The 13,860-nt window shown below is 41.4% G+C and overlaps 1 protein-coding gene across 1 annotated transcript in view; it reads left to right on the top strand.

Moving 5' to 3' along the window:
* The window catches only part of LOC126089978 (solute carrier organic anion transporter family member 74D-like), a 111,708-nt gene that overhangs the window by 55,315 nt on the left and 42,533 nt on the right, over positions 1-13,860 (top strand). The window contains exon 8 of the mRNA XM_049906951.1: positions 1,629-1,822. Within this exon, the coding sequence (XP_049762908.1) occupies positions 1,629-1,822 (194 nt within the window). The remainder of the gene's footprint in view (positions 1-1,628; positions 1,823-13,860) is intronic.

The following is a 13,860-nucleotide window of genomic DNA, read 5'->3' as shown; positions in this document are numbered from 1 at the left end:
TGAGGTAAGTGCTTAATAAAATGTAAAGGTTATTGTTAAGATTTCTGGTTAGTCAAGGCCATTCTTTTGAATTAATTATTTGAAGTCAGGTTGTAATATTTTTTGAGCAGTCACATTGCGTTGCGCTAGAATATTGTGGGTCGGTGTTGACATGATAAGAAAGAGTAAAGAGAAAGTAGGCTCAGTACGTTCAGTTTTACTCAGCTGTTTCAGAAACAAATAACGTAGAAGTTTAATCTTCTCGGTCAGCAATTTAAGTACAGACACACTCATTTAAAATAAAGAAGCTTCAAGTTTTATGTTTTGACGGAGTATTCAACTGGACTTCAGTGACACCTTTGGTAGTAATCGAAGGCACCATGGCAGCAGTGAACTAAGTGAACATGATTGCGGACCATCTTCGGGCTTGATGTGTTCCCCGACGAGAATGGCATCTTCCAGCAGGATAACGTCCCTGTCACAAGGCCAGAATCGTGCCACTCTGATTTGAGTAGCATCTTACTGAACTCCGCTGATGTCTTGGCCACAAAGTTTGCCTGATCTGTATCGGATAGCCGGCCGCGGTGGTCTAGCGGTTCTGGCGCTGCAGTCCGGAACCGCGGGACTGCTACGGTCGCAGGTTCGAATCCTGCCTCGGGCATGGGTGTGTGTGATGTCCTTAGATTAGTTAGGTTTAAGTAGTTCTAAGTTCTAGGGGACTTATGACCTAAGATGTTGAGTCCCATAGTGCTCAGAGCCATTTGAACCATCTGTATCGGATAGGCCACATCTGGGACAGTATCGGGTGCTCACCGACCACCGACCTCGTATGTTACCTGAATTGTGCGACCTATTTGTAAACATCTGATACCGCGTACTTCCAGAAATTTATCAGGGACTTGTCGAATCAATACCAGCCAGAACCGCTGCTGCAGTGCGTTCCAAAGCTGGACCAACACCCTGCTAGCATGTTTCGGCTCATCAGTGTGCTTATCGAGTTGTAGGAGTGACATGAGCAAGTTGTGGAAATAATTATCGCCATTTCTGTCTTGCTGTTTCTTATGAGCATGTTTACTAATGATGTTTCGAGGAATAACTTGGGATATCAATGTCTATAGTTCCAAAGTCAAAGGATTTTCTTATTACCACAGAGCACTCACCGTCGATCCAAAGTTTTTACCTGTTGCCTCTGATAATCGCTTTCACTGATCGATAAAGAAGCATAAAATAAATAACTCTAAACAAAAGTGTTTACACTTTAATCACTGTACCCTTCAACCGCCTTTTTACCGTGTTAGCACCAGGAAGAAAACGATAAACACGACATCGAATAAATGTTTGTAGCTAGGTACCATATCTGTATCTGGTTTGGTTCAAATGGCTCTGAGAACTAAGGGACTTAACAGCTGAGGTCATCAGTCCCCTAGAACTTAGAACTACTTAAACCTAACTAACCTAAGGACATCACACACATCCATGCCCGAGGCAGGATTCGAACCTGCGACCGTAGCGGTCGCGCGGTTCCAGACTGAGGCGCCTAGAACCGCTCGGCCACCACGGCCGGCTCTGTATCCGGTTTACAATGTATCTTGGAGGAAAAGAGTTGGTGATGTCTTCAGTTGTTGAGAAGCTCGTAATGTCCACCGCAGGTGTTCAGTGACTGCTCGTGCGTGCCGCGAGTCGGCGGCAACGGCTCGGTGATCGCCGAGAGCGGGGGCGAGGTGCTGCAGGGGGCGTGCCCAGTCGACTGCATGCGGCCCTTCATCATCTTCCTGTGCACCGTCTGCCTACTCAAGTTCGTCGGATCGACCGGACGCGCCTCCAACTTCCTCGTCTCCGTCAGGTAAGCTATGATAAGAGGTCATTGGCAAAATGATGGCTGATGCTCAGTCGAGTGAATAGCTAGCTGACGTTTGGGAGAGACGGCACTGTAGCTGCTTGAGTAATGCAAATTATATAATTTATATTTATGCCATCATAGCAGTGAGATGCGTGAAAAACTAAGTTTTGCTTAAAGTGGAGCACGGTAGAACTTCAGCAGCAAGTATGACTTATTAATTGATTACTTCTTATTACTAACTAACTTCGCAACACACTTTGGAGAAAGTGTCTCCATATATTACTGAATGTGCCTGCAAAATTGTATCATTTTACGACACGCAGTTCAGGAGATATAACGACAAAATGTAGAGATGTGTATAAAACTAGGTTTTGCTTAAAACGGAGCGTAAATAGCGCAGACCATGTTAATCCTATGGTTCATGATGAGCGCATTTAACGACTTTGCACTTTAATTTTAAACCTTATTTCAAACATCTTATAAACTCTTTCTCACTTACATACTTTACGTCAAATGTTCAACACGTTAACTCACTTGTAAAGTAATCTCGTAGCTATTTCATAAATGGGAGTTCGAGTCTTTAAAGAATCGGCAGAGGGAGGGGGGGGGTACTTCAACGTTTGTAAAAAGTGCAAGAATTACAAATGTTACTGGTCGAACATTGTTGTTGTGCCACAAATTTCTTGTCTCCTCAGCTCTATTCAGTACTTCCTCGTTAGTTACGTGATCGACCCATCTAATCTTCAGCATTCTTCTCTAGCACCGCATTTCGAAAGCTTCAATTCTCTTTTATGTATTTATCGTCCATGTTTCACTTCAATATATGGCTGCATTGCAGACAAATACCTTCAGAAAAGACTTCCTAACACTGAAATCTATATTCCATGTTAACAGATTTCTCTTCTTCATAAATGCTTTTCTTACCATTGCCAGTCTACATTGTATGTCATCTGCACTTCGGCCGTCATCAGTTATTTTGCTGCCCAAGTAGCAAAACTCATCTACTACTTCAAGTGACTCATTTTCTAATCTGATTCTGAGCATCTCTTGATTTAATTAACTACAACCCATTACCCTTGTTTTGCATTAGTTGATTTTCATCTTATGTCCTCCTTTTAAAACACTGTCCATTCCCTTCGACTGCTCTTCCAAGTCCTTTGCTGTCTCTGACAGAAATGCAATGCCATGGCCAAACCTTGAAGTTTTTATTTCATCTCCCGGAACCTTAATTCCTACTCCAAAATTTTCTTTGGTTTCCTTTACTGCTTGTTCAACGTACAGATTGAATAACAGCGGGGAGAGGCTACAACCCGGTCGGACATTACACTACAAATTAGCAGCACTGCAAAATTTAATTTTCTAAGTTTTCAAAAGTTCATGTGGGCCGCACCCGTGGTCTAGGGGTAGCGTCTTTTATTAGTAATAAAAACGTTCTCGGTCCTGGGTCCGAAACCACCCACGGCTTAGCTCTTGATTAGTAATTTGAACTGGTGGCCGAAGACTTCCGGCATAACAAGTCACCCTTATTCTGCCAAAGGCCTTTACAAAGTGGGCGGAGGAGCGGACAAGGGTTCAGGGCGCTCTCTTATCCTTGGGGTGGCAAACTGCCCCTAAAGGCGGAAGAATCAGCAGTGATCAACGGCATGAAGATGCAGAAGGCAATGGAAACCACTGCATTAAAGACTCATAACGTATATCGACAGGACATATGACCTGTAATTGAAATAAAAGTGTCACGATGATCTCTCCATTGACAAAAGATTCCGGAATAGTCCCCCACTCCGATCTGAGAAGGGATCGGTGACCATGAGAAAAAGATTGCATAACCAACGAAAGGATAACGTTCTACGGGCCAGTGGTTGAAATGCCAGAAGGACAGCTAGAAAATCTGAAAAGGGAAATCCAAAGGCTCAGTCTAGATGTAGTAGAAGTTACTGAACTGAAATGGCAATGATTTCTGGTCAGATGAGTACAGGGTAATATCAATAGCAGCAAAAATTGGTATAACGAGAGTAGGACTCGTTATAAATAGGAAGGTAGGCCAGAGAGTGTGTTACTTTGAACAGTTCAGTGATAGTGTTGTTCTTATTAGAATCGACAGCAAACCAACACCGACAACGATAGTTCAGGTGTACACGCCCACGTCGCAAGCTGAAGATGAAGAGATAGAGAAGCTATATGAGGATACTGAAAGTGTAATACAGTACACAAAGGGAGATGAAAATGTAATAGTCATGGGGGACTGGAATGAAATTGTAAGGGAAGGAGTAGAAGGAAAGGTTACAGGAGAATATGGACTTGGGAGAAGGAACAAGAGAGGAGAAAGACTGAGTTCTGTAGTAAATTTCAGCTAGTAATAGTGAATACTCTGTTCAAAAATCACAAGGGGAGGAGGTATACTTGGAAAAGGCCGGATGATACGAGAAGATTTCAGTTAGATTACATCATGGCCAGACAGAGATTCAGAAATAAGATACTGGATTGTAAGGCGTACCCAGGAACAGATATGGACTCAGATCACAATATAATAGTGATGAAGAATAGTCTGAAGTTTAAGAGATTAGTCAGGAAGAAGTGGGAAACGTAAGTACTAAGGAATGACGGCATACGATTGAATTTCTCTACGGGTAAAGTTACAACAATAAGGAACAGCTCAATAGGCAGTACAGTTGAAGAGGAATGGACATCTCTAAAACAGGCAATCACAGAAGTTTGAAAGAAAAACATAGGTAGAAATAAGGTAACTGCGAAGAAACCATGGGTAACAGAACAAATACTTCAGCTGATCGATGAAAGAAGAAAGTACAAAAATGTTCAAGGAATTCAGGAATACAGAAATACACGTCGCTGAAGAATGAAATAAATAGGAAGTGCAGGGAAGCTAAGACGACGTGGCTGCAGGAAAAATGTGCAGAATTCGAAAAAGAAATGATTGTCGGATGACTGACTTAGCATACAGGACAGTCAAAACAATCTTCGGTGAAATTAAAAGCAAAGGTGGCAACATTAAGAGTGCAATGGGAATTCCACTGTTAAATGCAGAGAAGATAGCGGATAGGTGGAAAGAGTACATCGAAGGCCTCTATGACCGAATATTTGTCTGATGCGATTTAAAAAAAAAAAAATAGCTGGACTCGACTTGGAATAGGTAGGCGATCCAATACGAGTATCAGGATTTAAGAGATTTTTGGAAGACTAAAGTTTAAATAAGACAGAATGGATAGATAACATTCCATCAGAATTTATAAAATCATTGGGGGAAGTGGTAACGATACGATTATTCACGTTGGTATGTAGAATGTATGAGTCTGGCAATATACCATCTGACTTTCGTAAAAACAGCATCCACACAATTCCAAAGACTCCAAGAGCTGGCAAGTGCAAGAATTATCGCACAATTAGCTTAACTGCACATGTATCCAAGTTGCCGACAAGAATAATATACAGAAGAATGGAGAAGAAAACTGAGGATGTGTTAGATGACGATCTGTTTGGGTTTAGGAAAGGTAAAGGAACCAGAGAGGCAATTATAATGTTGCGGTTGATAATGGAAGCAACATTAAAGAAAAAGCAAGACACGTTTATTCGATTTGTCGATCTAGAAGAAGCATTCGGCAATGTGCAGTGGTGCAAGATGTTCGTAATTCTGAGAAAAATAGGGATAAGCTACGGGCAATGACTGGTAATATACAATATGCACGAGAGTCAAGAGGGAATAATAAGAGTGGACGGCCAAGAACGACGACGATGTAAGACAAGGATGTAGTCTTTCGCCCCTACTGTTCCGTCTGTTCATCGAAGAAACAATGATGGAAATAAAACAAAGATTCAGGAATTAAATCAAAATTCAAGGCGAAAGGGTGTCAATGATATGATTCGCTGATGACTTCGCTATTCTGAGTGAAAGCGAAGAAGATGATGATGTTTGGTTTGTGGGGCGCTCAACTGCTCGTTCATCAGCACCCGTACAAAATCCAAATTTTTACACAGCCCAATCTAGCCACTGTCGCAAATAACGATGATGATGGAATGATGAAGACAATACGAACACCCAGTCCCCGGGCAGAGAAAATCCCCATTCGTTTTCGTTCGTTGCATCTGCTCGGAACGGACGTCGCAATACTACCGTTTCAGTTCGTCGTTGATCCATTAACTAAGTTTTTTTTATTATAGAGGGCAGCTAAACCTCTGACCGAAGTAGATAAAGTTAAGGAATTCTGCTACCTAGGCAGTAAAATAACCAATGACGGACGGAGCAAGGAGGACATCAAAAGCAGACTAGCAATGACAAAAAGGGCATTCCTGGCCAAGAGAAGTCTACTAATATCAAATATCGGCCTTAATTTGAGGAACAAATATCTGAGAATGTACGTCTGGAGTACAGCATTGTATGGTAGTGAAACATGGACTGTGGGAAAACCGGAACAGAAGAGACTCGAAGCATTTGAGATGTGGTGCTACAGACGAATGTTGAAATTTAGATGGACTGATAATGTAAAGGATGAGGAGGTTCTGCGCAGAATCTGAGAGGAAAGGAATATGTGGGAGACACTGACAAGGAGAAGGGACAGGATGGTAGGACATCTGTTAAGACATTAGGGAATGACTGTCATGGTACTAGAGGGAGCTGTAGAGGGCAAAAACTGTAGAGGAAGACAGAAATTAGAATACATCCAGCAAATAATTGAGAACGTAGGTTGCAAGTGCTATTCTGAAATGAAGAGGTTGACACGAGAGGAATTCGTGGCGGGCCGCAACAAACCAATCATAAGACTGATGACTCAAAAAAAAAAGTTAATATGATCTCAGATTTTGAGAATTTAGTTTCACGAGAAGTCACAACTAACTGTAATCACAATCTATAAATACTGTCATTTAATTTAAGATCAACCTATACGGTAGTGACTAGACGAATGCTAAAGGGGTGGAATACTTCTAAACTAAATTAACTACACATAGCAGACCTGAGAACGAGTACGTAAAGCCATTTACTTAATTTCGATGCTTGCACTTTATGTGATGCCTCTCAAGTCTGCTACAAGTAGTTAATTTAGCTTAAACGCTTTTGCATTCGTCGAGTCATTACAATATCGGTTGCTCTTTAATTAAATGACAACATTTACAGATCGTTTTATAATCGGTTAATTTCACAGTATATTGAAGCGTGCTGCTCTTCAAAGGGGCCTGTAAGGCCGAAATTGGTTAATCGTGCAAGATGTAATAATGTGGATACTTATCAACAGCAGCCGAGGTGGTATCCTTCAAATTATCTTTTAAGAAATATAGGGCTGCTGTACCCAACACGAAGAAAATGAACTGAGTTAGTCTTCCAGCATTTGTAAAGTGAGAATGGCGTGGCATACTACAAAGCTAATATATACATTTCCGGCACAGCGAACTTTTAGTCCTAAATTGAACACGAAACGACAATGAATCTCAATCGCTTGGTCTGGGCGTGTAGGGTATGTTACTATGGAGAGACTCCATGTAGCTCGGTTGATGGAAGGCGTGTGTGCGTGATTCTGTAAAGTGTGTGCCTAGTGTGCTATGGTAGATTGTTGTGGACCCAACGATAACGAGATGTTGGCGACACTGATGCTATGACACAGGGGGATAGAACGCCTACCTTCTCTTCCTTTTGCAACCGGCTGCGACAGTTGCCCATTATAGCGCGCAGTGCATCGTCACCTGTTAGGTTGCTGTATGCCAACTGTGCTGATGTAGCTAGTGATGGGTCTCAGCACATTTAAAAGCAGGCAAAGAGCGTAAGCACTGACTAATTGTTCAGAATGTCTTCATGTTTTACTAAAGATGTAAAACTGCTGTTGGTTACCACGTCAGATGACTTTGACGGTAACTGGCGCCGCAGATACCTCCCGAAAGCTATGGCAACTGTGAGAGAGAGCCGCACAGTGCTCGTCTGCGGGTCAGCGATAGGGCACAATGGACGAACGAGAGCTCTGTCCTGGAGACAGAAACATTACAAGCCACAGGGGAGCGGGGTTTAAAGTTTCTGGGAGAGATTCTGACAAACGAATCGTTACGCCAACTCCGGAATACTTTGGAAGGTATCATTTTTCTGCAAGTGTCTGTCTTCTTAGTTCGAGAAAAGACTGACTATTGTTCCTAACATACATTTATAATTGTGGAACTCAAAACCTGAGCTGGTCACGTGCAGAGCACCTGGGGAACGACAGACCTCTACTGTGGGAAACTTGAGGGGTGTGCGTGATATGAAACTCTCTGTTGCAAGTCTGCTGGAGACTTTTATCACGAGAGTAAGTAACGGCCATGTGTCAGAGCCATTGCTCTTTTCCTGTGTGGCCGGCTGCATACGCTTGCACAGCATGACACAACCAGGAAGCGTGCGATGGCTGCGTCACCAACAAGTCAATTACTGTTTGATAATGACGTGTTATAAGACATCCCAGTACACTTCCACTTACCAATGTAGAGTTTTCCTCGAAATCGCTAACAAATACCAGCCAAGAAAGGAAACATGAGATTTCTATTAATAGAACGGGCACTTCATTGTTTCCTTGTTCTTCCTTGTTCTTGAAGTATGTTAGTTGTTTTATTTTGAACGCTTCATAGCAATAGATTAAGAAGTTTTGTGAGGGGTAACACACTCAACTTAGTCCAGTTATAAAATGGGTAAGTAATTTGGAAATAAAAGCATTTATGATGTAGCTGACGTTGAGTACCAATACCGCTGCCTGTTTAATTAATCGGTTTCCTGTTTGACATCACGAGGATGAGTGGAAACCATTCCAGTAAAAACTAAGGGAATCACCGGAAGTCGAAGATGCGACCTTTACATCTGCTAACTATTGAGTCACAGATGCGGTCTCACAACAGAATAAACGTAAATAGTCAACAAAAATCAGCGTCTTCCCGTCTAAAATTATTCGTCTACATTACTAAATTGTTGTCCCGAACCCATTTCCAGATGCAGGTCACCTATCTAACGGCTTTCATGGGCAACGTAAATTTGATTTTGAATATTTTTCATAATTATTGACAGAATTTTAAAATTTAAAATTTTGTCATATTCTCCTTACGAAGAGATATAATCTTACGTAACAAGTTTAACACAATAAGATAATTATTACATTAGAAACTGTATGTTTGTCTTGGGACAGCGTAACTAACGGCACGCAAATGCCAGGTCTTTATTCATGCATTATTGGAGGAGCAGAGCAGTTAGCGACTTCCGACAGACTTTACATATAATTTCAAATCCTCAAAAGACTTTTTCTCGCTGAGATTTGCTCCCCTCCACAAAATGATGAAAGGAAAGACGTTTATCGCTTATTGTATTTTCGCTATTCATGTAACCAAACTTCAGGATCAGGCAGGATGTTTTAATTTATTACTTCTTTACTACCGACTCTATTTGCTATACAGTTTGCAGACAGTACCCACATAAGCCACTTAACGTATCTGTAAAATTATATAATTGCACGACACGTAGTTCAGGAGATGTGACGCCATAAATATTGAGATGCGTCACAACAAGCTTTTGCTTAAACTGGAGCGCAAATCACCCACACTATGTTCACCCAGTGTTTTATAAGGAGAGCACTTAGCGACTTCTAATAAACTCTAAGCGTAACCTCAAACCCTCCTTAAACTTTATCTCTTTGACATGCTTAAAGTCAAATATTTAACAAACAACACTCTAGAGAGAGCAACCATACCTCAGAGACTTTGTGAATAACAATAACGACACTCAACACTCATTAAACATTCAAATTAACATAAAATTGTAACAATTAAAAAGTCAAGAATGATGAGGTGTTTCCAAAAGCTGCATAGCTATATGAAGGTGGTTTATTGGCAAACTGCCGGCTTCAAATTGGTATAGACGCATCTTCAGGTTTGTAAAGATTATGTTTCCATAACGTAGATGGACAGTTACGGAGTCCCAGCTTTCGGGAAGTAAACCACGTTAAGAGTCATATCGCAATGGTGAGACGTCATAATAAAACTGACTGCTGAGTTAATCAGGCCAGATAACGTTCCATAGGATATATTATAAGATCCGATAGACACCAGCTGTATAAAATCAATAAAGTAAAGCTTCAAGTCCTTAGCAATGTGCGTACTTCCACTGTATTAGCCGGCCGCTGTGGCCGAACGGTTATAGGCGCTTCAGTCAGGAACCGCGCTGCTGCTACGGTTGCAGGTTCGAATTCTGCCTCGGGCATGGATGTGTGTGAGGTCTTTAGGCTAGCTAGGTTTAAGTAGTTCTAAGTCTAGGGGACTAATGACCTCAGGTGTTAAGTCCCATAGTGCTTAGAGCCATTTTGAACCCCTGTATTACTAACAGGACGATATAGCGTAAACATCGCGCGGAGGCTAGCAATACACGTTTACTCAGAAGTCTGAAGCTATTTTATGCACGAGACTTCAATTCTTTAAAGAATCGGGGATTTACTGGTATTACAGAATGATAGCACTACGTAGAGGCTTCCAATCGTTGACCGCCATGGTGTCTACCACATAACGCCTAAAACTAATAGTTTTGTTCAGTGAGAACTTGTATTAAAACTATAGCTGAAATCAGTAAGCGAACTGCAAAATTTTTGACATGAAAAGAAAAGTCACAATGATTCGTTTTTATATACAAGGGTTATTAAAACGTTTCCATTTGAGGGTGTTGTTGCAGTGCACTTGCGACGTAGGGAGACAGCGATGCGTTTGTATAAGCACCGACATGTAAGGAAGGGATTAGTAAGGCATTAGTGTCTTACCGACGTGAGTGCCGCAAATGCGGAAATGTGAACTGTGACGATGTTACTGCCAAATGCGTACAAACAGAACACATGTGCCGCTGTTCTTTTCTTAGGTGGCGAAGAACAAACAACGGTAGATATCTATCTGAGAATGAGGAACTTGTATGTGGCAGCATGTCTGCCGAAAATCACGGTTGTGCAATGGTGCACCAAGGGGCGCTGCTGCTTCACGATAAAATACGTCCCCGTATCGGAAATGTCGTAATGTCGTAGTTACGTCAACTCACACAGTGGACACTCGAGCACCCACTGTATAGTCCTGGTCTTTCTCCATGCCATTACCACACCTTCGGCCACTTCGGAAGGCCTTGAAGTGTCAACGATTCCATCAGACGATGATGTGCAGCAGACAGTCACGGACTCATAACAGGACACGATGTTTTACCAAACAGATATCTTCAATCTCGTGCGTCAGTGGAATGATTACCACAATACTCACCGCCATTTTGCCTGATTGGCGCATCGATCCTGCGCTGTACGGCCTTAGAACAGAAACGTTTTGATCGCTCCTTATAATATGACTACAGGTTTCTACGCTACCGTACACGTACGGCGATAAAGAGTTTAAAATAATAAGTTTTCGTCTGTAAAGATGGTTTATGGATGTGCCTTCATAAGCCAATATAAACACTACTTTCTGATATTTATATGCTAAATTCTGTAACTCCACTGACGATTAGTCCTTACGTCATATGAAACCGGTATCGCAACGCTAAGTTATTGAAAATATCTTCATACAGGACATGCCAAGGTTTTAGTGTCTAAATTATACTTGTTAGAGGGCCCCCAAATTGAATACTCTAAGTGAAGGAAATGGGTAGTAGATATTTGACGTGCTACGAGGTCTTGTACGAGAACCCGTGTGAGATTCGTGGTCGTAAACTGCTCCTGTTTCATAACAAACAGCTGGCTTCTGCATCGAAGTTGCCACCACTGCTTAAAAAAATACACAGTGGTCTGTGACATGCCCACAGTGGAATTTCACAACACTTTATAGGTAATCACTCTTTACAGGAGATTCCAGGATTCAAGCAGCAAGATGTACAACCCAGAAATCCGAACGAGTTTACAGAGGTAACTTTCGCTGTGAGGTTCTTACTGACTGGAAGAAGTGTTTACCGTCGCAGGTTGAAGCTTACGGCAAAATTGGACCCTTCAAGACACAGAGATATGGCCGAAGTTGCCGAGATAGAACTGTTCGCACAGTATAATTTGATGAAATGGTATTGGACCTTGTTGCAGGACATTAATCAACAAGCACGATTAGTCCTTACGTCATATGAAACCGGTATCCCAACGCTAAGTTATTGAAAATATCTTCGTGCAGGATATGCCAAGGTTTTAGGGTTTAAATTATACTTGTTAGAGGGCCCCCAAATTGAATACTCTAAGTGAAGGAAATGCACACTTCAAAAAATGCAATGCAGAGAAAACTAGTAGTCATGTAACTAAACCTACATTGTTCAAAACGCATGCAAACAATGAACCCAAATGTATTTTTACTCTGTTGCGTCAGTGGGTTATGGTGGAATGCATACATTGTGACTAGCAGTCAGCACTTACAAGAGATATTACGAGGTTTAATTTTTGCTATAGTATGTCTATTTTTCATGTCAATAATTAAATAAATATTAATTTCCGACTATTACTTCCTAAGAGTCCAAGTGGGATTTACCAACCGCATAATTTTGACAATAGAGGCTTGGGATTCCCCGTGTGTTTCCGTACGTACTTAATTTCCGTTTGATAAAATTTACGAGACTAATCTACTTCTTTAGATCAGCACTACCGTCATCAACTTAAGGCATTTTTTCTAATGCTGTGTCAACGTATTAAAGTGTTCCGTCGAAATTTACCGCCTCAGAGCTTCGAGCGCACGCACGGAACTCATGAAGTTGATGATCGACGCCCGAGAGATAGGCAACCTTTGCAACCTGTTGGCACTTGTGGTTGCCTCTCTTTCAACGCAGAAATAGCGGAAGACTCTGGATGCGTACCAACTGATTAGCGTACAATCGCAAACAGGTACCCTCTGAATGTCGGTAGATGTGATAACGTTTCACTACCCGTAATAAACTGGGTACTCCCAGCTATTCCGATCACATATTGCCCTACACTATTCTATATCCGTGAAGCTTCTGCAATGGTCTCTGGTTTTCGATTCAGGCACCATCAGCTTCGTGACAGAAACGCCCAGCTACTCCCAGTCTTAATTTTCTGGTTTCACCAATCGTTAAAATCTTACTAAATTGTTTTCTTACTACGGTCGCGATAATAATTGGGCAATCGGACTTCGTTTTGGTTGTGTTACTCAAACAGAGTTGACGTCTTTGTGCTCAAATGTAAAAAAAAGTTATTGACGATACAAACTCGTGTTCTAGGTAAACATGTGGAATTTCAGATTCCCTGTCACGTCCCGAAGTTGTGCAACGAATATTTGCCCCTGGCAAAGGTCCAAGGACTGTGGTAGCATCCTTACTTCCACTCCCTGCTGGATCTCTCCAACCCAAACGCTTGGTGTTGGCGTTTAACGCTGTCTTGTAGGAAAATAAATATTGTCATACTCACACTGTTACTTCAGATTTACCTGAGCAATAAGAGCAATACTTTCTATAGCAATGCTGCAAGACGATTCTCATCACGCAAGAAGTCGATAGCAATTAACAATACAACAGATCATAATAAATGTTGTCTACTGAGTTAGGCAACTAACGCCTATTCAAAACAAAACCAAAACAAAAAAAGTTTTACCTGTAAAAATTGTATCTGTGTTCTAGCAATACATAAATGAAGTGACAAGGTTATTTAAGTAGGAAGAACATCTTAACCGCTTATACGATTATAGTCTAATGTCCTAGCTACTCAAAGTCCTATGGAAATGTTTTGAACTAACCTACTTATAGACGTCTTTTTGGCAGTGAGTTTGGCGAGTTGGCTGCAACAGTCTCCCTATTGGCAGTGGAGGATCTCTGATTAATTCTATGCATGTAAGTTAAGATAAATAATCTGGCTGAAAGAAACCGCAATACAAAAAAATAATTAATGTAGAGTAATGAAGTTTCGGGAATACATTTGTCTAGGTAACATATTTAAGCGATTTACATTACAAGATCACAGGTTAATGTAAATGCGAGATAATCCATTGCAAATGTGAAGTGGTGCTACAATAATAACCCATGTAGTCGCCAGAACGTTGCATTGTGTTGTACAAGTGCCGGAAGTCAGTTTGTCCCGTGGAGTTCC

The sequence above is a fragment of the Schistocerca cancellata genome, chromosome 1, assembly GCF_023864275.1.
Source record: "Schistocerca cancellata isolate TAMUIC-IGC-003103 chromosome 1, iqSchCanc2.1, whole genome shotgun sequence".
Classification (NCBI taxonomy): domain Eukaryota; kingdom Metazoa; phylum Arthropoda; class Insecta; order Orthoptera; family Acrididae; genus Schistocerca; species Schistocerca cancellata.
The sequence above is the reverse complement of the archived record's forward strand: the minus strand, read 5'-3'. Positions and strand labels throughout refer to the sequence as shown.